We start from the raw sequence: 25443 nt of genomic DNA on the forward strand, positions 1-25443 counted from the left end.
TTGTGCTTTTGGTAGTAATGTGTATTTCTCCACAGTATGGTTGACAAGTACCAAAGCTGCCACCTCCTTCTGCGTTCCCCCCTTTGGCACTAAGACTTGAAGATGCTTCTCTGATGGAAAAGCATCTTCTACATCCTTTTACATGGAAAGCACAGAACTGCCAGAGCACAGTGCTTAATCCTTTATTCTGTCTAATGGGCACTAGGACAGAAAAGCTAATCAAAGTCACAGCAGCTGCTTACACTGCTGTCCGCTGTGTTGCTCCTCATAAATGGAGGTGATGAGCTGACAGGCAAAGTACGCTTCAGTTGAGAATCCTCTCCCCCAAAACAAGGAAACTCCCAACACTTACAAATGCAAGTTATTCAGACTATCTTTTAATGAACCCAACTTCCCAGTGTTAAAAAATCAGGGAACCAAAGGTTTCCAAGCAGCCTTATTACCCAGTTGTACATTAATACAAGAAAATCACCTCAAAACAGCACAGAAATACCACGACCCCCCCAGAGCACAATATAAAACAGTCCTCTAATAAATATATTTAGTATATAAGAATGTGAAATTACATAAGCAAAAGTCTTTTTAGTTAGCTAATTTTCACTTGCAAAGTTTACTTATTGCACAGTGTATCAGTTTCTCCTAAGAATAAAACAGGCTTTGCTGTTCTCAGCCTTTACTTCGGTACAAACTCTTTCTGAAACCCCATGTCTACAGCATCCAAGTTAACTCACTGTTACTGAGTGAGCACAGCACTAACATACGATTTACAACAATTCCTTAAAGCAGGAGGCAGTTCACACATCTCTGAAGGCACACAATTTCCTACCATGGTAATTGTATTTATGTAGTTATTTTAAAAAGACAAAGCTGTACAGAATAGAAAAAGTATACATTTTACTCATGAGACAAATGTACAACTTTTATGATTAGCTCCTATGGTGAACTCTACCTACTATTGACATCTGAAGAGTCACCACCCAGTTCAATGGAATGCATAGAGAACTCTGCTCACTACTTGGTAAGGCAGTTGGAGACACTGACACTTCACAGTAGACCAGTTAGCATCTCAGAGTTCACACTTTAAGTAAAGGGCAGTGGGCAGTAGCAAGTCACTGGACTCACTTTCTTTCAGTTCTTTCAAAAGTGAAGGATTCTGGGGAACAGAAGTATTGGCTATTGCTAGAAATACCCCCAACCCCTAAACTATGCATTTCACTTCAGAAACACTTTGAAATTAGACAATTTGAATTAAACCCAGCAAGTCTGAATCCAAAAGGTCAATTTTAGCGCTAGACAACACCCCAGAAATCACTTATCCCAAGGTTTAAAGAATGTGTTCTATGGATCACTTGAGAATCAATAGAGGAGCTTGAATCATCTGCAAATATGCATTTTAAAATGTTTTAAAGATTTGTTTTTGTTAGTGTGCGTCTCTCTGTGTGTAACATGCATGTGGGTGTTCTAGAGGTCAGAAGAGGGTGTTGGACCCCCTAGAGCTGGAGATACAGGTGGTTGTGAACCACTAATGGGGATGCCCGGAATTAAACTCTGGGCTTCTGCACGAACAGCTAGTGTTCTTACCATTGAGTTCTCTCTCCAGCCTGATCACCCCCATTTGTTTTTGAAACAATGTTTCAGTGTAGCCCAGGCTATTCTTGAACTATGTGGTAGAGGATGACCTGGAACTTCTGGTCTTCCTGCTTCTTCCTCTCAAGTGCTGGGGTAGTAGGGTGCACCAGCAGCAGTTTTTATGCAGTGCTGGATGGTACCCAGCCTTCATATGCACTAGGCAAGCACTCTACCAACTGAGTTACACCTCTAGCCCTGAATTATTATTTTTACAAAACAGAAGTTTTTCATTCACAAATTCTAATGAAACTGTATCACCAATGCATTTTCACATTTTCATATACTTAAAAGTGATCACACAGTTTAAGTTTATATAAGAAAACCTCTATTAATAAAATGTAGCTTGTCTATAATGGGGTAGCATGTGTGTATGTACTCAGTGTGAACAGACTCTCAAAATTTACCTGAAATGCTAATATTTGAAAACCACAAATGCAATCTCAGTTCCTCCATAGGAACCTACAGCAGAGTACGGCTTTCTCAAGGTCATGAAACCATCACAGCTAAGGTATGACAGACAACAGCACTGTGCAGGACTACTTAGCCATTTGGTATGTATGTCACTGTGCTGTCATTACAGTGAGTGGACTACTGACATCTTCAGTGTTTGGGGTGCAGAATCAAGTCAGACCTTTTTCTTTGAAAGGGATTTTATTTGAATGTTCATTAAAATCTGAATCAAGTCAGATCTTTTTCTTTGAAAGGGATTTTATTTGAATGTTCATTAAAATCTGAATCAAGTCAGATCTTTTTCTGTGAAAGGGATTTTATTTGAATGTTCATTAAAATCTGAATCAAAAATCAATAAGCAGTAACTTCAATTGTATACATCTATACTTGGGAAAACAGGAACATTTGCAACTTGCCAAAAATCAGTGAGAAGATTTCTATGGAATGCTAAAATTTCTTAAAGGGGACTTATTTCATGCACTAGCTTTTTATAGGCTGAACTGTTAGCATTATCATTCTTCCTCCACAAGCCACTGCCGAGGTCGCTAAGGCTGCCCTCCTGTTACTGTTCTCTCCAGAAGCTTGAATACTGCAGAGAAATGGGAAGAAAGCCAACTGAGGTCTGGATTTTGGAGTTTTACAACTGCATGGTGAAGAGATTTACCTGATCTTCCTCTTCTTTTAATCTGAGAAATTTGAGGTATCAGAAAGGTATCTTTACCTAAAATAAATGCAGTCTAGCTCAGGATCGGATGACTCGGTGTAACCTAGAAATATAAAACGTGTGTTTCTATAAAGAAAAAATTCCTTCTGAAAACTCAAGCTACATGGGCATTATAAAAAACCCAATGGGCACCTATTCCGGTCCAGAGATGCATTTCTAAAACAGCCATGAGGATTCCTCCAGTATAGTCCATTTCCAAGACAGAGTCCCAACCAGAGAGTCCTAATCTGTGTGCTGCATCGTGGCAACATGAAGAGTCGTTCCAGAACCCAAGGCCGAAAGTGACATATAAAATCAGGAAGCAATTGGGCCACAGTACTGAAGGATCCAGAATGAACCACAAGGGGGCAGAGCACACGCACCTCAGGTTCCAGCTGAGTGAGACATTAGTTTCAGTCACTTATCTCAGATGGCTACAACCATCAACACTCTAAAATTAAAACCCACTAAGATGCCAGAACAGTCCCTCCCTCCCTGAAAAGCAGTAATGTTAAGTATTGCTGCAATCTGTAGCAAAGGGCTCAAGAGCAACACAGAATAGGTGGGCTATGGAGTATGGCTAAACAGTAGCCCACCATTCATGGAAGACATGGGAGTTTATTTAAGAACGGGACATATTATCAGAATAGCAAAAATAAGAAGGTGGGAAAACTGATATTTCTATGTGTGCCACAACGTCCCTCCCCTCCTCCTCTATGACAACAGTGTATTTATAGTTCGGAATAACAACAGGAAGTCTTCCTCCAAATCACGGCCTGTGGGGCTGGCCTGCCTCATCAGCCATGTTAAGAATATAGTTAGCCATGTCATCTTCAGTGGGTGCATCTGACACCACCCACGATTCATTTGCTCCAGTCATCTGTAGGCGACAAATGGGGCAGTTCCTGTGGCGATCACTCCTGTCAGGGAAATCCAAGCAAAACAAGTTTTTCTTTTCTTTTTCTTTTCTAAAAGAACAAGTTTGTTTGAAAAGTACATGGCTTTAAAAATGCAAACAACATACAAGTGTACAATGAAGAAATAATCTTTCTCTTTATCCCAGCCTTTAATTCTCTTTCCCAGGACCAAACTAACTAGTTGCCTACGTTTTTCACTAGGATGACTGAAAATGTCAAATATGTGGGAAAAGAGCAAGCGTGTATGTTCTCACCTGTACCTATAGCTTATAAACCATTGTGTCCCGGCGTATGTAATATTTTTTTTTTTTCTTTTCTCCTCTGAGTAGCCTTGCTGGCTTGCCATCCTCCTGCTCCAGCCTTCTCAGGGCTGGGGACTGCAGCATGCTCTCACACACCGGACCTGAGTTTACTCTTTGTCAGAAACGTGTATTATATGGATAGACTGCGAGTATCTAACCCTCTCCAGTAGAAAGATACCTAGTTCCCTCATCTTGTTTGCTACCATCAGCCAAAATCTTCAATCTTTATTTCTGCACCCAAGTTTTTCTTAATAAGAATTCCTTATGTGTCCTAAGGAGAAGCCCCCTTGGACCGATGGGAGAGTTAGTCAAAGTGTAAAATGCATAAAGTTTAAGAATTTATTTTTAAGTGGAAACCACTGCACCTTGGGACTCGTGTTTGGCCAGTGGTAGGCACGATTAGCAGAAAGGGTATTACTACTTATTATTGTGAGAAATTAAGGTCAGTTTTTAAAAAAAAAGATACTGAGTCTCTACGAGGCCCTGGTTGGCATAGAGGACTTTGCTATATAAACCAGGCTGGCTCCGTCTGCCTCTGCCTCCTCAAGTGCTGGGATTAAAGGTGTGCACCACCACGTGCAGCAACAGAAAAGAATTTTGACAAATTATTACAATTAAAAGTCCGATAAAATGTCCTTCGTCTTAAAACCAAAAAGACTTAAGGAAGTTGTATAGGGATAGAACATTTGAGGTTTAGGACTAGAGGTGACACTCAAATGCTGAGTAATTTCTGACACAGACACATATATGATTACTTAAGATTATGTTTTGCAAAGGAATTTCTCTCATCAAATACTATTTGAGAAACTGAAATACCATGGTTTGAGCTAGAAATACATTACAAAGGAAAAGGCAATGTTTTTTTGTTTGTTTTTCCCCCACAGATCTCTTAGTGAGATCTAGGGCCTAAACAGCCCGTTTATCAACTGTGCTTTGGCTTTTGTACAAAAATGAGAAACTTATTCCAAAAATTACATGTGAAATTTAGAGTTGGCATACATTATTTGGTTGATTTTGGGTTCCCCAGGGATGGTTTACAAGATGGGCTTTTTTTTCTGTACATAAAATATCACAATTTAAAAGCAGTCAAATTCTGGTCAACAGGAACCAGATTTATCTTCCCACTAAAAACAACTGACACACAGGACACAATGTCCAGGAGAATGGTGTTAGGTGAGGTTTAATATAAAGCACTGGACATCAGACAGGGGTGTGACTTTCAAGAGCTGAGAAGCAAAGTGAGCCTGTGGCTGGAAGTCAGCTGCTCTGTGAGTTTGCAGGACTCAGAAAAAGAAGTAGAGGATCTTGAAGGCCTGGATGGCTGCTGAAGAACAGTTGAAGCCAAGGTGGCTAGAGTTCACAGGACAGAACACTGCACAGCAGAGAGCCACAGAGAAGAACCAAGAGAGAGCAGGTCCCTCTACTGACCACTAGAGCCAGCCAGTGTGGGCAAATGCCAGGAGGCTGAAGCTCTGAGAGACGTATGCAAAGGCCACAGAGCATTGGTGGTGCTTCCAACTCTAGGAGCACCAAGTACAGCACTTTGAAGGAGTTTGTCTCATCAGTGGGAAAGGAGTAACAGGAAACTAAACTTTGCTCTGGGCCTCCTCACAAACTGTAAAAGGACCCCAAACTGTCCAAAGTCCTTCTAAGTAAGCAAGCCATATTTCAAAACAAAGCCTGGCTATTTACAGTATTAATATTTAAATATTTACTACCTAGATAGGTAAAATTCACATCTGGAAGGCAAATGAGCAGCAGAAAAACATTATAAGATGATAAAGAGGAAAACAATAAAGCCACACAGAATTAGTGCTAGCAGACAAGTGAAAAGCTGTAAGTACAGTCACTGTACAAGAGTCTCCATATCCACTGAACGCAGAAACGGAGGCTAGAACATGAGGTAAACAAACACAAGCACTGGTGAATGTGACCACAGAGCAACAGCTGAGACAGAGGACAAGTTTAGGGTCAACACATGGTAATGGAAGCCAAAGGAAGGGAGTAAAGAAAAGCAGACAGACAAGATTTGAGAAAACAATGGCTGAAAAATTTCCAATATCAACAGTACCATCGCCCTACTATATAAATAAACTCCAAGCACAAGAAACCTGGGTGGGTGAGGTAGTGACAAGGCATCTCCTACTCAAATTGCCTAAAAGCAGTGAAAAGATAAAGACCTTACAACAACCACACTGCCTCAGAGGAGGATGCAGAGACAGCGGCTCCTATAACAAAATGAGATGAAGTGAGGCCCAACAATGAAGCCTGGAAGGAAAAACTCTTGGCCTAGAATTTTGTAACAGAAAAAGTATCTTTGGGAAACAATGTTCAGATGTTTAATAAAATCATCACGATGTTCAATAGAATTTGCAGAAGGCTACCAAAAAGTAAGTGGATTTCATAAGACTTCAGGATACAAGACAGTTATAAAACTATTGGTCTTCTTATGTACTAGCAACCAACAAAAACTATTTAGAACAGCACAAAACTATAAAATATCCAAAACTGCCAAGATCTGCAACACTGAACACTATAAAACTGCCTGCAGAAATCAGAGGCTTAACATTAAGAAACCAACTGTCCCAAACTGATGTAGTCAATACGGTATCAATCAATGTCTCTGCAGGCTCCTTTGTGAAGCCTGGTACACTGATTCTAAACTCTCTGTTAAAACATATGGATCAGTGCACATGACTCTAGACAGGGAGACTTGTAAGGAAGGAAGAACCAGAACAGCATGGGGTTGGAGTGAAACAGACATAGATCAGTGGACAGAAGAGTTGTGTACTTGAACAAACGATTTCAAAAAAGGTTCAAAGGTTAATAAAGATGGTCTTTCAGCAAATTATATAAAACTGGAGTACAGGCTTAAATGTGAAACCCCAAACTTGTAGTAACTTCTGTGCCCTTGGAGCAGGAAAAGATTGTACAGAAAGGATCACTGTCACAAACTGAAATTTACCCTCACTGAAACAAAAACTTCTCCTTCAGAGACATTCTCAAGAGAAAGAAGACAAGCCATAGAAGGAGAGAAAACATGTACAATCATATGATAATAACTCCCACTAATAAAATGAGCAAAGACCTGAATAGAACATCATTTAAGATGCTCAGATGATAACTTGTCAGCCAGTAGGGGATGTAAGGGAGAGCCATAGAAACACTGCCCCAGGCCTGATTACAGTGCTGGCTAGCACAGGCAAAGGCAGTGCAACTCCTATGTGGTACTGAAGAGGGCACTAAAAAAGATGAGAAGGAGCCAGGCATGGTGGCACACATCTATACCAATTTTGAGAAGCTGAGGCAGGAGGATTACCACAAGATCCAATTGAGACCTTCTTGTTCTCTACACTGCTAGATCTTGTCTCAACAAACAAACAACATTTTTTTTTTTAAAGTATGACTTCTTTGGGGACTGAGCTGGCAATTTCTTGAGAAACACCTGACCTGGCTACCTGAGGTAGCCACCCAAGAAAAAGTCAAAATAGATGTCCATAAAACTACTAGTCCACAGACAGATAAAGAAGCCTTTATCTGCCAGTTATCTGCACTTACAACATGGTTAAATCTTGAGCTGATTACACTGAATGAAAGACACTAGACAACAGAGTGAACACTCTGTATGGTGCTACTTTAAAAAGTCTAGCAAACCCAAAGTATTGTTAGCAAATGAAAGCAATTAACAGCTGCCTAAGAACCAGGCTTCAGGCGATTCTGGGAGTGATGGATTTGCTCTTCATATTGTGACAGCTTTCATGAGTGTGCACATAAATGAAAACATTTAGACACATGTAGCTTACTCCATGTCATTATACATTCTCCTAAATGTTCCATTATCTTGTAAGAAAATAACTTCAAAGAATTGACCTAATATCCCTCCAGATCCCACAGATGAGGATGTGGTTCCTCCACACACACATATGGAGAATTATTGGGGGGGGGGGGTGCAAAAAAGAAAATGGATTTTAGATCCAAATCAGGCATCAAGACTCTTAAAGTAAGTGTGTCAAAGACATGCTGTGTCCCCACACTTCACAGGCATCAGGTATAAAAACACTGGGCTAGGGGGCAGCTACCACAGAGACTACTCAGAGGACTAGACAGCAACGCTCTCATGGTTAGCACTCAAGTATTTCTATTTCCAGTTGTTGATTTAGTCCCAGACGACCTCTGCTACCCCCAATGACAGTGGATAACTTACCATTTATCAATACACTTCTGACAGAAGCTGTGAGCACAGGGCAGGATGAGGTCAGCTCGCCCGTCCATGCAGATACAACACTCCTCCTCATCAGTCAGCTGCTTCACCCTGAGTGTGACAACTGAGCTGGACAATGACAGTCTCTGTGCATATGCTTCCTACTTTGTCTCACTGCCTTAAAAAGCACCAGTAAACACTCAGTACAAATCACAGCACGACTTACATGCAGAGTGAAGGTCAGACCAAAATTAACATCTTCTGGGCAAATATGTTAGAAAAGAAACACTAATGTTAAGTTTCTAAATATGATAAAAGACAAATCCTGTGCAGGTGAAAGAAAACTAAATCTGAACAAAACCTGCACATTTAAGTCTTTCTAAAATAACTCAGCCAATTTTAGGCATATTGAATTTACATACAGAAAATCAATCAGTATAGAATTTATTTGCCATAAGGGAATCACACAGATGCCTCATCATCAGGGCCTTATAGTGGCACTGACAGTATTGGAAGAGAGAAGAGGCAGCAGGATCCTAAGATTAGACTCGAGGGAGAACACAAAAGGACTGGAGCACAGCTGGGACTTAGGAAGCTCCGAGAGAGGACCTTCTACTGATGCTGGCTACAAGCCAGCACCACAGGAGCCCTGCTCCTTTGCACATGGAGTCTCCAGTATCTCAGCTTAAAATATCCATTTCCTTCTGCTCTCAAAACCAACTGCAGCCTAAATTAAATGATTTAAATTTTAAATTTAAATTTGCATACAGCTGTTCCTTGGTTAGTCACCCCATAGTTTAGTTTTTTTAATGTAATGTTTCCAAAAGTGATTTTCAATATTTTATTCTTTGTGCTTTCCTGTTGCTTTAAGCTGAACGTCTCAAAGTATAGCCCCACTCTCCTTAAGGGTAGGAGCTGTGTCTGATATAATTTCCACTCTTTGCTTGTATTTACAGTACAGCGTGAAAGTCGGCAATAACACTTGGAATTTGTTGACCTGAATATAATATAAAGAAATGTCAAATGTACAGCACGTATAGTATGTGCCAAGTAAAGTACACACTTTTGGAAATGTGAGAGGAAAAAAAAATCACAGAAATTTGACAGAGAACTAGGAGCATAAAGTGAGTCATGGAGGCATAAAAGAAAACATGAAGCCTGTGTGTGTGTGTGTGTGTGTGTGTGTGTGTGTGTGTGTGCAAGGCTGCATGATGCTCAGCAGTTAAACCGAGAGGAAAAGACTGATTACATAGCAAAGACAAACTATTCTTTAATGTCAAAAACCTAACTCTGAACTTGTTCTAACAGGCAACCTAGAAGCAGCAAGAGCTCCTGCTGATACAGGGCTTTAGGAGAGTTAACTGAAAGGAAAGCAAGGGGTAGTTTACAGAGAGGAAAATCAGGTAGAACTTCGTCTCACAGCTCTTGAGAGACAGCTGGAGCTGGTTTAAGGAGCTTTACAACAGACATACTGTTAGGGTAAGGTAAGAGATTAATGTTTTCTCTGGTCATGGAGAGAAGCATGCCCATGAATTGAAATGGTGAAATGGGTGGAAACCTATATGCATAGCGACCTGATATATGTGCTCATACATACGTTTGTGTATATACACACAGACACAATACATCAGTCACATATAAATAGACATATCACCATCTCTATACATATCTGACACTTTAGTGCCTTTTCAGATCCACTGATTTAGCATTTCTGCTTCTGGGCTTCAAATCTTCACCTGAGGATGTCAGCAACAGAGACTACAACAGACTCCCCAAAGTGACAAGGTGTTCTGACAGGAAAGTTTCAGAGTTAGGAGCAGACAGCTATAAATAACAGCACTGCAGCCTGAGAAGAATGAGACACAGAGATTGCCGGAGGAGGGTACCCCATGCCCACACTGTCTGCTACCTTTCCAGCAGCACAGTGACAGGACAGCCTCTAGGGTACGGAGAACCACGTGAACAAAAGCTGAAGACACTTACTCTGGAGAGCAAGGCTCAATGGGAATTTGTGTAGTTTTCAAACATTTGAAGGGCAGGCAGAAGAGATCAGACTTGTTTGATATGGCCTCTGCACTCAAGGACACTCTAATGATTTACTAATAATGGTGACAGGTAACTCACCCACACATACCATTACATGCAGGGCCCCTTCTGTGTGTCCCACCTATTAACTCACTTAACTGCCCCAACAGTCTTCTGGGGCACTTGCCCTTGCTCTCATCCTCTTAAAAAGGCAAGGAACTGATAAAAGATAAGAGTGAAGGCTCAAGCACAGGCCAGTTGGTTCCAGGGCCTTTGCTGTAATGCCTCTGAGGGCCAGACTACTCTGAGACAAAAAAAAAAAAAAAAAAAAAAAACTTTCACACCAGTAAAGCTGTCTAGGTGAGTAGAGTGCTTCTTTGAGGCAGCCAGTCTCACAGAGCTGTGGAAGCTAGTAGGAATGCAACTTTTAAGTACAAGCTGGCTTCCATTCGGTTAACTATGACTCAGACATGCTAGTGCAGAGACAGACAGACAGAGCAGCTCCTGGGACTAGTGGCATCGGAGCACCACAGAGCTGACCAGTCTCCAGCTCCTCCTCCAAACCATTGAGCTGCAATGGGCTAAACTTTTGAGTCTCACCTATGTCAGCTTCTAGTCATGCACTTACTTCTTCTAAATCTACTTCCTCATCTGATCAACTGTATCCCCATGGAGTCACTGTTAGGATTTAATGAACTGCAAGCACTCCACAAAACTAGCCATTACAGAACAACACGTCCAGCATGAAGCAAACCTGTAGACGGCTCCCAGACTCTCCTTCTACATACAAAGTCCTTTTCCTATGACCTGGTATCAGGGTACCAGTGGAGGCTTACAACATGAAGCCAAGTGCTGGCTCATCCAACCAGCTGGCACTGCTCTCCTAGTCTTTGAGTCACACTTTCACCACCTTCCTTAACATGACCGCAACAGGAACTTTTTACTTTTTGTGGTGTGGCTACAGAGGCAAGTAAAAAACCACTCTCAGCTTTCAAAACACTTAGAAAAAGATCACCACTCTGAAGTCAGACAAGAAAAGAGCAGAAAATCAGACCTTTGACAGGCCTAAGCACTGCTACAGCACTGTGACACTCACACAGCAGGCTGGTAACATAGCCCACTAGTAAATCTAACAGGGAAGTCTAAGTGGAAAATACAAGTCAACGTCAACAGCACAGCACATGGGAACCAGTTATTACGAGTGAAGCGAAAATGCAACTGTACCTGAAGCAATAAGAGAGAAACTCCTGTCAGACACTAACTCTAGGAGGATAGAGTTGACGCGGATTCTGCATAACACCACCCAGTGTCACAGTAACACAGAAAGTTAACAAGCCTGGAACCACAGAAGCCTTCTTCCAATGAGGTATTTACAAATTTAATTATGTCACATCAAGCAGCAACAGGTGGGAGCTTTCACACCCTAAAAGCATATAGGGGGAGAGCTTAGAAAGAACAGTAGTGTATGAGGCCCAAGTGAACAAGCACCGTCATGACAAACTGCAGCTGACGTCACTTCCTCCTGTGCAGTGTCCATATGTGCACCACTGCTTTTCTTCCCTGAGTAGACACCAAGGCCTGAAGACAATATTTAAAAATGTAACCTCCAATTAAATAACTTCTGAAAAGATTTTTGCCAGATTCGTGGACCTAATGTTATAAAGGGCTTTGACTGTTTAAAAATCTGTTAAAGGGAAGGCATCAGTATCTCCTGTCTAAATGTAAGAGACAGTGGACTCCTGGACAGTGAGCTGACAAACATTTCCTGCTGTGAGCCGCCTTGATCTGGAACTGAAATGAATGGAAGGACAGACTAACCTAAAACTGACCTGCCTACGCCAGGCTGAGACAGCAGAACTGAGAGTGTCACAGAGCGCTAGGGAGAACGTGCTGTGATCTTGGCACTTTGCTGCTACTCACTGTACTGTGGCTCACACACCTGCCCATCCAGAGACTAGCCTGACAAGATGTTACAGAGGATGGGTTCCCATCAGGCTCTTCAGAGGTGGCACTCTGAGCCAACACCCCAGCGGCTTGACTCATGATGTCTTTATACAGCTGAATAAACTGGTATAAATTCATGATCCGTGATGCTTCCACAATGCCGCTGCTTTTGTTAATCTAGAAACACAAAGGGAGAGGGGACATAGACATACAGCAGTCAGTCAAATATCCTGAAAATAGAGCTTTATAGTGCACAATATATCTAGAAAAATAAGAGTCTAAATAAAAGAATGTACACATTTTCTTCAATTCTCCTCAGAGAAGGGGAGCCCCCTTGGGTATTAGCCCACCCTGGGCATCTCGTCCCAACAGGACTAGATAACAATCTATGGACGATGTCCACCCACTGATTCACTTCATTTGTGAAATCGCAAAATTCAATTGCTTTTTGTAGTTTAATGTAGCATTCTGGCTTTAGTTTAAAAGTACAAAATGGAGCATACATAAATACAAGAAAGGAGCTGAAGAAATAACTCAGTTGGTAGAGTGTATTGCATTTGATCCCCAGAACCCATGTTTAAAAAAAAGCTAAGCATTGCAGGACTGAGGAGGCAGAGACAGGCACATCTCTAGGGTCTGTGATTCACATTTACTTTCAGTATACTACCCCATTCATTCTAGTGATACACACACACACACACACACACACACACACACTTATCATATGTATTATATCATAAAATCATATCATAAAAAGTGTTTTCCTTTTTTAGTTAATGAAATCCAGTGTTCTTAAATCATCTTCTGAGATAACTCTAATTCTTCAGACTACCTTTTATCCCTCAAGATTTGCTTAACAACAGTAGACTCCATCCATGTGCATCAACAGTGTTATCATCTATAGAATGTATTTCAGACTGTCAAGTGAATAATGTGGGCAGAGTCCGACTGGTCAGAAATGGACTTCTGGGCATTCACAACTGTGTTAATTATGGCTTGTATGGCTTGTCTTACCTTTTAGAAGAAGGGTTGAGACTGAAGGAGAGCTAATAAAACTCGTTTCCTCTCAAAGGCCTGAGGCTAAGAACTGCTATTCTGATTATACTGGGAGCAGAAAGCTTTCTGCAACAGCTTCCATGATATGTTTAGCAGTTACCTACAATACAAAAACTAAACTACAAGATATTACGTCTCTAATAAAAGGTCCACTCCATAACTCAAAATCACTACAATCTCTCTGATGGATTGTTCTTACATGACTGTAATCCAATGTTTTCAAAAGAAGGGATTTCCTGAGATAACCAATCTTTAAGGTCTCATCTCAGAGCTAACTATGGTGTCCTCTGAGGAATCCACAGCAAGCTAAAGCTTCAGAAGACAGTTGGGGGGTGGGCATAATTTGATTGCCACTTCCTCTGATTGCAAATAATCTCTCTGACTTGGCAATTAAAGAACAGTGAGAGTCAAACAGCTTGAAGGCAACAACAGTATCAAACGATGCTGTGAGATGACTCAGTAAAGTCCCAGCCACACAGGAATAAAGACCCAAGCTCAGTTACTCAGTAACAACATAAAATCTGGGTACAATGGCATGTGTATGTAAGCCCAGTGCTGGGGGAGCAGAGATGAGCAGATCCTGGGCATGACTGGGGTACACGGCCTGCCAGTCTAAATAAAACAGCAAGTGAGCTTCAGGTTCTGTGAAAGACCCTGCCTCCAAAAAAAAAAAAAAAAAAAAAAGGTGAAGACTGACAGAGAGGCAGACATCTGATGTCAACCTCTGGCCTCGACCATGATGTACACATGCATATAGACTACCACACATACCACCCACCCTACACACACACACACACACCCCTAAGCTTTATAAGACTAGCAAATCAGTAACATTTATTTACAAACTCTATTATATGACTAAATGTGCCTCTAACTACCAAAACAGTATAAATAAGCTCTGAACCAGAAGACTCCCAATCTTACCTTGGTACAAACCACCCGTACGACCACTTTCCAAAAGGCAGAGGAATCGGACCCAGGTTGTACCTCAAAGAGAAGGTGTTTTTCTTGACCAGCAGCTACCTTAGCAGTTCTGAAAGAGGCAAGCACAATTGTTATTTTTATGAAAAGGTAATAGAGCTTTGAAACCAGACTCAAGAAACCCTTTCCAAGAGGGAAGGAAATAACAAGTCAGAGACAGCAGAGGTGATTATAAACAGACTCCTATAACACAGGGACAGAGAATGTTCTGAACACACACTCCATATCTTTGAGTATCTAAAAAAGATGTTTAGAAAAAAATTAGTTCAAGGCTGGGCATGGTGACACCAGCCTGTAATCTCAGCACTTGGCAGACAGAAGGACGGAGGCTCAGGAGTTCAAGGAGAGCCTGAGGCTAGTCTGGGCTGCATGAGGTCCTGCCTAAAAGAAAACTAGCAAGAACAACACTGACAAACATAGCCCAAGAAACCTGGAACTTTAAGTAAGAGTTTATTGGCTTAGTGTATACAACTGCTGACCAAATGCACACAGTCCTGAGGAATACCATATTCTTGCTTGAGTTCTGTTACATAACCACCTTTTGGAAAGCTTTTAATTTATAGTAATTTTGGATTTGGCCAGGCAAAACAAATAGTTTGTGGTATTAAGTATAGTTCTATTGCCCTCGCCTCATGAAGTGGTTACAAGCCACACTAGCATAAAGACCACACAATACTTTCAGTATCTTGCTATCAACACCAACTACAATCAATCTGCAGACCTAAGACTGCAGCTCCCTTTATTACTGCTGACTGTTCTCTGAACACTAGCAGGACAGCTGCAAACAGTAAGTGTCTTCCAGCTAAGTAATGTAAAACCGGCCTCAGTCAGTACAGTCAGCCAAGGGAAACAACTCAGCTGTGCCAGCTTCCAGCTGTTTCCTGGATACCAAGGCACACCTCTATAGGACTGACTTCATGGCTGGAGGGCAGCAGGAAGCACTGCACCTATGAAGTGTTCAACAGTAGCCCATGGAAACAAGTTTTAAGCTACAGTGCTGGCACTGCTTAGTATGCAGACACCAGCAAGAGCTTAGGTTTCTCAACACTATTAGAACAGAAACAAAACAAAGCAAGAAACCTATCAAAAAAAAAAAAAAAAAAAAAAAAAAAAAAAAAAAAAAAAAAAAAAAAAAAAAAACCCAAAACTCAAACCCACTCAAATATTCTGTGCCAAATACGTAAAAGAAACGTATTTTTACTATTTCCCAATAATTTAGCACACAGGTGATATCACAGAACAGTTTTTTTTCCCCCTAGAACCTTTAGATCAATAAGGAAAATTTCATCAACCAATCTGAGTTTACATATATAAATTTAAGGACTAAAGGATGGCAAATGTTATTAAATTCCTAGGAGTTGGAACAATGCATGGAAGAAATGGCCCAATGCTTGGTGAGATCCTTGCCATCAAGTCTGACCACCTAAGTTCAATACCTGGGCTGCTCATGGTAGGAGAGAACAAATTCCGGCAAGTTACCTTCTGACTTCTACATGTACACGTCCTCCATTAACAAACAAATCTATTCTGTTTTTTAAAAAGCTGGTACAAGAATAAGGTAACCAATTCTTCTAATATTACTAAATTCTTGATCCTGTTTTATTCCTTACAAATATGATCTCAGAAACAAGCTATTTTTCTTTTTTTAATAAGTAAAATCCAGTGTTCTTAAAAGAAAGTAATTCCTGATAAAACCTTAAGACTGTCCTTTAGACTTCATAACTGACTGAAAATAACACAGCTACGTTCATAAAGTATGATCTTCTTACCTAACATGTTTCATATCGTTAGTATGTCCTTTATGTCATAAATGCTTCTGGAACCAGTGCATACAAATTACTGAATGCTATTAATAGTGACTATATACTACACGTTTGTATACAGTGGTCCTAGGCTTTGAAGTGGTTGAATAAGAAGTAATGTAGGATAATGGAAGAAACTTCCAATTCAGAGATGGCTAGAAGTGTCATCAATATTTGAGTAATCAATTAAAATGGTTAATCAGTTAAAATGCTCAAACCCTTGGCACAGTGCTTTCTGTATTTTATGTGCTCAGAGATAACAGGCTAGACTGAAGAGACTAGAGAGGACCTTTAGATCTTACTTAAGGGGGCTGGAAAGATGACTTGGTGGTTAAAAGCACTGATACTCCACCAGGTGACCTTGGTTCAATTTCCAGCACCCACATGACAGCTCATAATGGTCTGTAACTCCATTCCCACTAGATCTGGTGCCCTTTTCTGGCTTCTACAGGCACCAGGCATGCGTGTGGTGCACAAACATATGTAGGCAAAACCTCATACACATAGAATAAGATACGAATATTTTTAAAGATATTGTTTAAAATCTTTAGGCAACGTTTAATTAAACTCCCAAAGAGATAGAAGACTCATACAGAATAAAGAAAAGTAGAAATAGGTGCTACCAGAGGAAGCTTTAAGAGAAAAAAGTGTCACCCACCCATCCACCATAGCAGAAACAAACCAGCAGTATTGAGAAAGCATAGGGAACTGTGGCCATTCGAGGGCAAAGAGCCCTTTGTATTTTAAAAGCTTTTATATCAATCAGCACAAAAACTGAGGTGAAATCTATAAAGAAAGACTAAATTCAAGGTGGAGAAACTGGCATTCTAGCCTAGACAGAGATTCACTTGGGAGAGGTGAAAAGACTTAAAGTGACCCCTCACTGCAGGTGCACATTAGTGAACACACACTGGTACACTGGGGTGCTTCCTTTAGTGACAGTGGAAATTCTCTTCTGTTTATGTGCTCCTTTAAGTACAAGTACTTTTACACAAGAGCCAATTAGTCTCTCCGTACACAACGGCTGAGCTACAGTACATTTAGAATTGCTTCGATATACCCATTGCCTGTGTTCTAAATATCATTTGAAGTCCCTCCATCCCTCTGTTCCCCTTCCACATTTTAAAATAGCTACTGAAGTCTACTTAGATCAGTCAATGTAGCTCTTTCTAACTTATGCTAAAAAGCTCATTCTCACCATCAGTGCATGCGGTCACCTCCTACAGCCATGACAAATAGGGGCATGAAGGGAAATAGAAAAAAGATGAGCAGGCCTTACACATCATTGAGTTCAGCTACTCGCCCAAGAAATTCTTCATAAGTTAAGGAGCCACTTTCTCGAACCAAGGTGACATGCTTTGCTACTTTTTCTGGTAACTTGTTAATAACCAACTGTGTCTGATCCGAAATTTGCTGTCCCATGGTGAAATGATGTCTTTCAGAATTCAGAAAGAGTTCTGCTTCACATAGTTTCTGTTAAATACAATGCAGAAGTTATTTTACATAAATATAAAAAACCACCAATATATTCTTTGTCCTAGTTAGGGTTATTATTGCTGTGATGTGTGCTAGCTCCCCACAAAACACCATGACCAAAAGCAACTTAGGAGCAAAGAGTTTATTTGGCTTACATTTCTTTATCAATGTTAATCACTGAAGAAAGTCAGGACAGTCACTCAAACAGGGCAGGAACCTGGAGGCAGGAGCTGATGCAGAGGCCATGGAGGGGTGCTACTTACTGGCCTGCTCCTTATGGCTGGCTCACTCTGCTTTCTTATAGAACCCAGGATCACCAGCCCAGGGTGACCCCACTCACAATGGACTGGGCCCTCCCCCATTGACCACCAATTAAGATGACCTACAGGCTTGCTTACAGCCCCATCTTATGGAAGCAATTTCTCAGATAAGGTTTCCCCTTCTCAGATGTTTTTAGCTTAGATAAAGTTGACATAAAAATATTCAGTACACCCATCCTTCAAAAAGTAAAGAAAAACTACAAGCACCTGAAGGGGGGATTCAGTCAACTCAACTGAATCTGACATACAATGTATTTAACCATAGTCTTTAAAGTAAAGATTTATGTTATGTTAATTTTTCAGAATCATACAGCTAAATGATTAAGGTATTGGAAGAGGGAATGAGTCTCTAACTACCAAAAAAAAATCATTAAACTCACACAGACACACAGACGAGCGCACACGCACACACACACACACACACACACACACACACACACAGAAAGGGACAGTCAAGTGACTGCATTTTCCTAAGAACATTCCCAGGCTGTCTACTATATGTCACACTCCAAACTAAATGCTCTCCATATATGACATTTATTATTCACAGTATCCTATAGGGTAGATGTATTGTTGTATCCTTATTCTATGAGTAAGGAAATGGTTAAGTCTATGGTATGAGACAGATGTGAAGTTAGAACTCCCACCTCAAGAAATTCCATTTCATTTACCATTAACATTTTATTTACCATTAAAAAATCTATCTTTTACTTTTACTCAATTAACACCTTTACCACATAAAGCAAGTAGTAACAATTACATAGAAAAGAGTCTTAGCTTGCTTTATCACTTAATAGAAATGACGTTATAGCTTTAAATATAAATATGAATATAAATATGAATATAGGGCCGGCAAGGTAGCAAAGGCACTTGCTGCTAAGGCTGACAACTTGAGTTCTATCCCCAGGACTCACAAGATGGAAAGAGAGAACCAACTCTTGAAAGTTGCCTCTGACCTCCACATATGCATGGTAGCATGTGCAGCCTTAGATATCTACATGTACACATACACACAAGACAAGCATTTAAAAATATGACTTCAATATATATGACCATAAATATGTATCACTTTCAGTATTAAAATTTAATGTACTGCCTGAGGATTATTTAAAAGTTAAAGTATAGCAAAAGTATAATTATACTAAAAACAAAATCCCCCCATTACTATTTTGAATCTGAACATATATGGTAGCAATAAATACTGTACTAGAGGGATAATGAAAAAGAAGGAAACTCAGACTACTAAAACCTAATCTCTGAAGGCAAAAGATTTCATTTTAAGTATGTCCAAGTATAACAGGTTTGTACCAAGTACATCCAAAGAGGAACCATTAAGATTCCCAGCTTAGAGAAGGTGTCCAGGGAATTCGCCTTAGTGGTTCCTGGGTGGCACAAACTAGTGACATCTCTAAACACAACATTTTATTCTAAGCAAGGGCAGTTTCCAAACAAAATTTCCCAAATTCCCAAAACCTAAGAAAAAATATAAAATACAACTTATAAAGTGAAAATTAGGGTATGGCAAAAAACAAAACAAAACAAACAAACAAAAAACTATCAAGAAAAGCAGTAACTTTACACTTAAGAAATATAGATATTTAAATGACATGCTATCTTCACTCTTCATGTTCTGTTTCAGATGTGTGGAAATAACATAAGTAAATGTCTATAGACCAGCTGGAAATAACTGTCATACATGGTCTTTCTAAAAATTATGTTTATCTGGGTGGTGGTGGTGTACACCTTTGATCCTATCACCTGGGAGGCAGAGGCAGGCAACTGCTGTGAGTTCAAGGCCAGCCTGGTCTACAGATTGAGTACAGGACAGCCATGACTACACAGAGAAACCCTGTCTTGAAAACTAAAAATAAAGAAATAAAAATATAGTTAATAAGTACTGTGTGTGGTGCTTATGACAGGATGGTGAGCAAACTTGAAAAGACAGGGTTCTTGGCACCGCAGGGCACCCAACACAGTTGGGGGAAGGGCACTAGTGATACAAATAAGTATATAATTATAAAACTAGAAGCACTAAACCAAACAAGTGCAGGGTGCTTGAAAGCCTGGAAGAAGGTAAAAGACACTAGTCTTGAGTTGGAAAAGAAATTCTGTGCAAACACTTGAGTCCAGAAAGACAGTCTGGGTTTGTAACAGGGCGTGGTGGGAGGTCATTTTAGGCAGTGGTCTCCCAAAGCATCTGAGATAGGTAGATTGTAGTACCTTTGAGAGAAGTAAAACACACTGGGTTACTTAGAGAAGGGAGATATTGACATCAAAACAAAATCAAGATGGATATTTAAGATTCTTTTCAGATAACTGGAAGACAAGATTAGGTATGCTTGCCCAATCTGGCTGACTGAAACTAGAATGAATGAACCATATCTACTGAATAAAGAGACTTGCTAAGTCTATAACTACAGCAAGACATTAACTCTTGAATGTGTTCTGAAAAGCTGACTGCACAAAAGCACCAAGGTAAGATGGGCTTTAAAGCAACACAAAAACAGAAGTCCTGAGGTTTTAGATTAAAATAACATTATAATAGGTCTAGCAAAGACGTCAAAATAATTCTAAATTCCTGCTAGAAGCAGATGTCTACAGCAGGGAGCCTCCCACTCTACTGGGTTAAAGAGGAGGGCATTTGTTTGTCTGACTGACTGATGTTCAGTTCAAGGCAGTCACACCTTTAAAAGAGTAGAACATATTCAAGACTCAGGTTTAGAAACAGAAACGAGGCAACCTACTGTGGCTGAGCACAACTAGGTAATGACCAGGGCAGCACAATAGCCTGTTCAAATATTTGATGAGCTGTCACATGGAAAAGGAAGTGAGATTTTTACATGCGTACACAGAGATTAGCCAACAAGTACAGAGGGAAAGCCCAGACTTACTGTAAGAATGCCCTACCACCCAGCGATTGGAAGGGCTAGTGTAACATACGTGAACTTTTCAATGACATAGTATGAAAATGTTAAAAGATTGGAAGTTCATCCAATGAGTGGCACAGAGAATTTTATGGTTGGGGGTCATCATAAGGAACTGTATTTAAGGGTCACAGCATTAGCAAAGTTGAGAACCACTGCTCTCAAAATAAAACTTAACTTCCTCAAGTTTGGCTGTATCAGCTTAATAAACTGTCAGACTTTAATCGGACAGCCTGGCACTTCCAATCCCATCTACGTTACCTGACAAAGTAAACCAAACTTCTGAAGTGGTCTCAAGACTTAATGGAACTCATGACCATTGAATTAAAATCTGTGCGGAGGTTCCTGCCTTTACTTTTGGATCTCCAGCTGTTCCCAAGAATAACTGAAATAAATAGAAGAAAACTACACACGTTGTGTGGGGAAGTCTTCACAAGAAAAGTAAGACTCTAACTAGGACCCAGGGCACATATACTTACTGGACAAAGACGAGTCAATTGTGAAAAGATGACGAGACAATAGACTTGGGGGTAGGGCTCTTAACTGTGGGAAAGTATCGAGGAACGAGTTACTCAGACAGGTCTGTACTGATTTCTCTCTTGGCTTTGAGACCTATCTCCGAGTGTAAGATGTCTTCCTTTCTCCTGGTAAAAGGTACTTTCACTGACTGCCTCGTCTCTCTTTAAGGAAGAAAAAGGAAGATTCCAGTACACTTCTTTATCTGATGTATTTGTTCCTTAAACAACTCTCATGCCCAAGTGTCTTATTTTGATACCCTACACTGCTCACCAAAACCCATCTGAAAAGAAGCCTTTGTTGTTTCTTGAATTAGGAAATGTTGCATTGTCTCCCTGGTACCCTAACTTTGAATGACAAGGTTTATAGTGTGAGGTAGCATATTGTTTTCCTGTAATTGCATTTAATATCCAGAAAACTGATTCAGTGACTCATGCCTACCTGAGGGCATGGAATGAGGGTGTTCACACTGGCTAGGAGGGAAGACCCTGCGTTTAACCAATATTAACCAATTTCATCAGTGGTGTAAAAATGTGATTATTTATGTGTAGTATGGAGCCACTGAGATGAGTATCCACAAAAGCAATCTGCTGGAAACCACCCTTCAGTCGCCAGCCTTCGCAGTACTGCTCTTTGAAGATTTATATATTGTTATCACAGCATGTACCATTCAATGATGTCACCTTACTCACTTCCCCCATGAGTTCTTCAGGACACACACCTGTGCTCTTGCTTCTGAGTAGTAGGTAAGTATATAGTATTTCTCTAGTCAATATAGAAATACTTTTTATCATTCATCTAGTCTTCTTTTATTAGCTCAGTCATCCACACTAACATGACATAGAATTTAAAATTATATTTGTGGATAAAATTATGAAAACTTATCACACACACACACATATAAAATCTTCACAACAAAGTATCTCTCTCAAAATCATAGAACAGTAGTATTGCTTACATAATATGCAAACCACTGGCAGTAAATTTCAGCAAAATACAAGTCTGTGGTCAAGATTCCTCAAGGAGCTGTGACCTCTTCTAGTAAGAAAGAAATGTGCTTCCCAACAGCAGCCTGAGGATTTTCTAAGTAAGAGCTGTTATTCTGAAACTCAGGGGAACATTAAGGATTCCAAGAATATGCCACATTCTTCAGTGGGTAGCATATACAGTTAACTGCTTCTTTTTCTAACAAATGAGTTGCTGTAGTTCAAGTATTCCTTATAAGAATGTAACAACTGCATCACTAATAATTCTCACACAAGGAACTCCCTGAAAATGTGAAACATAAGCCATTCAGAAATGACACAGAGGGAAACTGAGTTCATCAAAGTGCAAGACGACTGGGCGAGGGCTGGGAAGGTCAGCTTGGAAAGCACTTCCAGGAAGCACCAGGCCCTTGGGTCTATCTCTGAACCCATGTGAAAAGACAGAGCAGTGGCACACTTGTGATCTTAGTGCTGGGAGGGCAGAGACAGAAAGGATCCCTGGGACTTGCTGGCCACTAGGTGTAGTACCCAAGGCTGACTTCTGGTGTCACACCAGATGATTATCGGACAATGACTGCAGTATCAAAGGTACCTTTGAAATTTGTTAAACTTTGTAACATCTTCCATCTTCCATCTTGGTAATACATACTAAGTTCTACAACTGGGACTTGGAGGACACTACTTACCTTATTATTCACTATTTACACAAACTCTAAATTTACAAAGAGGTACTAGCTATTGAAATTAACACAGATATCCAATGATTAGGCTGGTCAGAGTCGGTATAAAATCTAGAATGCCTGTTCTGGGGTCAAAGGTATTAAGGAGGAGAAATAAAACTAAAGAAATCTCAAAAAAAAAAAAAAAAAAAAAAAAAAACAAAAACAAAAAACTGAAAACCTATATATAAACAGAGTATTAATTGCTGGAGTTCTAATAACACCAGTGTGTTTAGTAAGTAAACTTCTGACTTAGAAAAAATATATTCTCTTTGCGCTTTATCTTTTTAGAAAGAGAAATCAACTTCCTCTAGTTAAGAGAATTTCAAAGAATATATATCATATATGTCCTTTATATATATGGTTCCCCCTATACCAAATGACAAAGACAACATATTCTTGAAAAACACAATCATATTAAGGAGGAAAATAGGAACTGAAACCAGCCAGCACGAAAGGGGTAAAACAAAATCCATGCAACTCCCGAGGGTTCTGAACTCAGAAGGCATTACTTCTCAAAGACAACTATCAGGACCATTGGTCGGGTGGCAGTTCACAGCCCAGGTAATATTCTGAAGGATGAACTTCATTCTACAGCGAGCATGGTAAGGGGTGTGTGGAAAAGATAATCTTAGTTTGAGAAATAAGGATTAAAAGCAACTGAGAGTGTTACTGGAGCTACGTGTATGCCAGTAGAAGGACATGCAATGCTGGGCATCAGGAAATGGGGCTGGGTCAGAATATGAAGGCACACTGCCATTTATTTAATAGGTAGGCTGGAGACAAATTCCAACAATAGTAACCCCACATTTTGTAATGAAACTGCACACAGAAAGCAACTTACCCTACAATTATGATTAGCAAGGAAACTTTTTTTAAAATGTCTGTTCTCAAGGTAGCAATTAGCTTGACAAGTAAAGGCCCAGGTGCACTGCCAGGGCGGGTTTAGTAGGAGGGTTGGCCGACACCACAGGCCCAGGCTTTCCCCTCAGAAGCCTTGCCCTGTGGCCACCCTCCCGCCCCGGCCCCCGCCCCTAGGCCCCTCCTTGGCGCACCTGCTCCGCTAACCAACAGCTAAACTGCTCAGTGCGCCAGCGCCAAGATTCAAAACAGCGCGAACTGGTCCCTGAAACCTCTCCTCAGCGCCACCACGAAGGCGGACCCAGAGCATCCACCCGCCCCTGGAATCGGTGCCCAAAGCCCGCAGCCGAGGCCTCGACTAGTGGGCCCTAGCTCCCCTGAAGCCCGGTTCCACACCCTGGTGCTGCCCAGGCCTCCACTTCCTGCTCCAGGACCGTGGAGAGGCTGGGAAGGGACGCAGCGAGGGGGCGGCGCTGCAAGGCTCACCCTGTTCAAGGCATCGCTCTCCCCGCGCCAGGGACGCCGCCTTGGCCGCTGCTTAGCTAAACCCACTAGGCGGCAGCGGCGCGGTCGGCAAACCAGTCGCACCTCAGTGACGTACGGCCACGCCCTCGCGCGTTGCCTGGAGACGGAGCTCCACCCCCCTGCTGGCTTTGGAGGCTTCTGTGGCTCAAGACTGCTGGCAGACACAGGCAGGAAAAATATTCACATACATAAAAATCAATAGAATAAAATAATTTTGTAAAAAAGACCAAAAAATGAAGAAACAAGTCACAGACTTTGGAAAAGCAAAATACATTTAACAAAGGACTTCTAATTAGAATACACAATTCTTACCCCTCCAAAATTTTTTTTGTTTTAAATGGCCAAAGACTAGACGAGTCTTCTAGAGTTATGGACAGCATATAAGCACATGAAATGATGTCTGATACCGTCATGCAAATTAGAAGGAAAATGAATTATCAATACAACACCACAGTGGCTAAAATGAAAAGAACTGTATTAAATATTGACAAAGATGCTGAACAAGTAGAATTATAGATTGTCTGTTGTAAACGATACAATCATTGTGGAAAGAGAGTGTGGCCATTTCTTTAAAACCTAAGCACAAACATTCCAACCACATAATCCAGTCATCCTGCTTCTAGAGTTCATCCACAGGAAGACTAGTACACCAACATCAGATGCCTGCTGTGGTTTGAATGAAAATGGTCCCCATAGGCTCACAGGGAATGGCACTATTAGGAAGTGTAGCCTTGTTGGAATAGATAAGGCTTTGTTGGAGAAAATGTGTCTGTCACTGGGCATGGGCTTTCAGATGCTTAGGCCAGACCCAGTGTCACTCTCTCTTTCTGTTGCCTGCTGATCCAGATGTAGAACCCTCAGCTACCTCTCCAGCACCATGTCTGCCCATGTGCCCCCATGCTTCCCACCATGACTATTATGGACTAAACCTCTGAACTCTAAGCCAGCCCCAATTAATTGTTTTCCTTTATAAGAGTTTCTGTGGTCATGGCGTCTCTTCACAGCAATAGAAACCCTGTGACACATATCAACAGGTGAATGGAAAACAACTACAGTAAAGCCACACAATGGAATATTAATCGGCAATAATAAAGAATACATGATTG

General features: G+C 40.8%; 1 protein-coding gene across 1 annotated transcript; it reads right to left on the reverse strand.

Moving 5' to 3' along the window:
- Window positions 1–355: 355 nt before the first annotated feature.
- Window positions 356–24417, reverse strand: Rnf141 (ring finger protein 141). The gene is made up of 6 exons (XM_034517230.1): window positions 24299–24417; window positions 17290–17483; window positions 14152–14260; window positions 12167–12348; window positions 8206–8313; window positions 356–3702 (listed from the first exon to the last, which is right to left on the reverse strand). The coding sequence occupies exons 2-6, from the start codon at window positions 17430–17432 to the stop codon at window positions 3552–3554; spliced, it is 693 nt and encodes a 230-aa protein (XP_034373121.1). The 5' UTR covers window positions 17433–17483; window positions 24299–24417; the 3' UTR covers window positions 356–3551.
- Between the last annotated feature and the right edge of the window lie 1026 nt (window positions 24418–25443).

Source organism: Arvicanthis niloticus, chromosome 1 (genome assembly GCF_011762505.2).
Source record: "Arvicanthis niloticus isolate mArvNil1 chromosome 1, mArvNil1.pat.X, whole genome shotgun sequence".
NCBI lineage: Eukaryota > Metazoa > Chordata > Mammalia > Rodentia > Muridae > Arvicanthis > Arvicanthis niloticus.

Bases quoted from the DNA above. Each gene is read 5' to 3' on its own strand.
- Rnf141 (XM_034517230.1), bottom strand. From the start codon at position 17,432: ATGGGACAGCAAATTTCGGATCAGACACAGTTGGTTATTAACAAGTTA. The intron at 14,261-17,289 runs GTAAGGCCTGCT...TGCCTCTTTCAG, and splicing joins GTAGCTGAACTCAATGATGT to AACTGCTAAGGTAGCTGCTG. The intron at 3,703-8,205 runs GTAAGTTATCCA...TTTCCCTGACAG, and splicing joins CAGAAGTGTATTGATAAATG to GAGTGATCGCCACAGGAACT.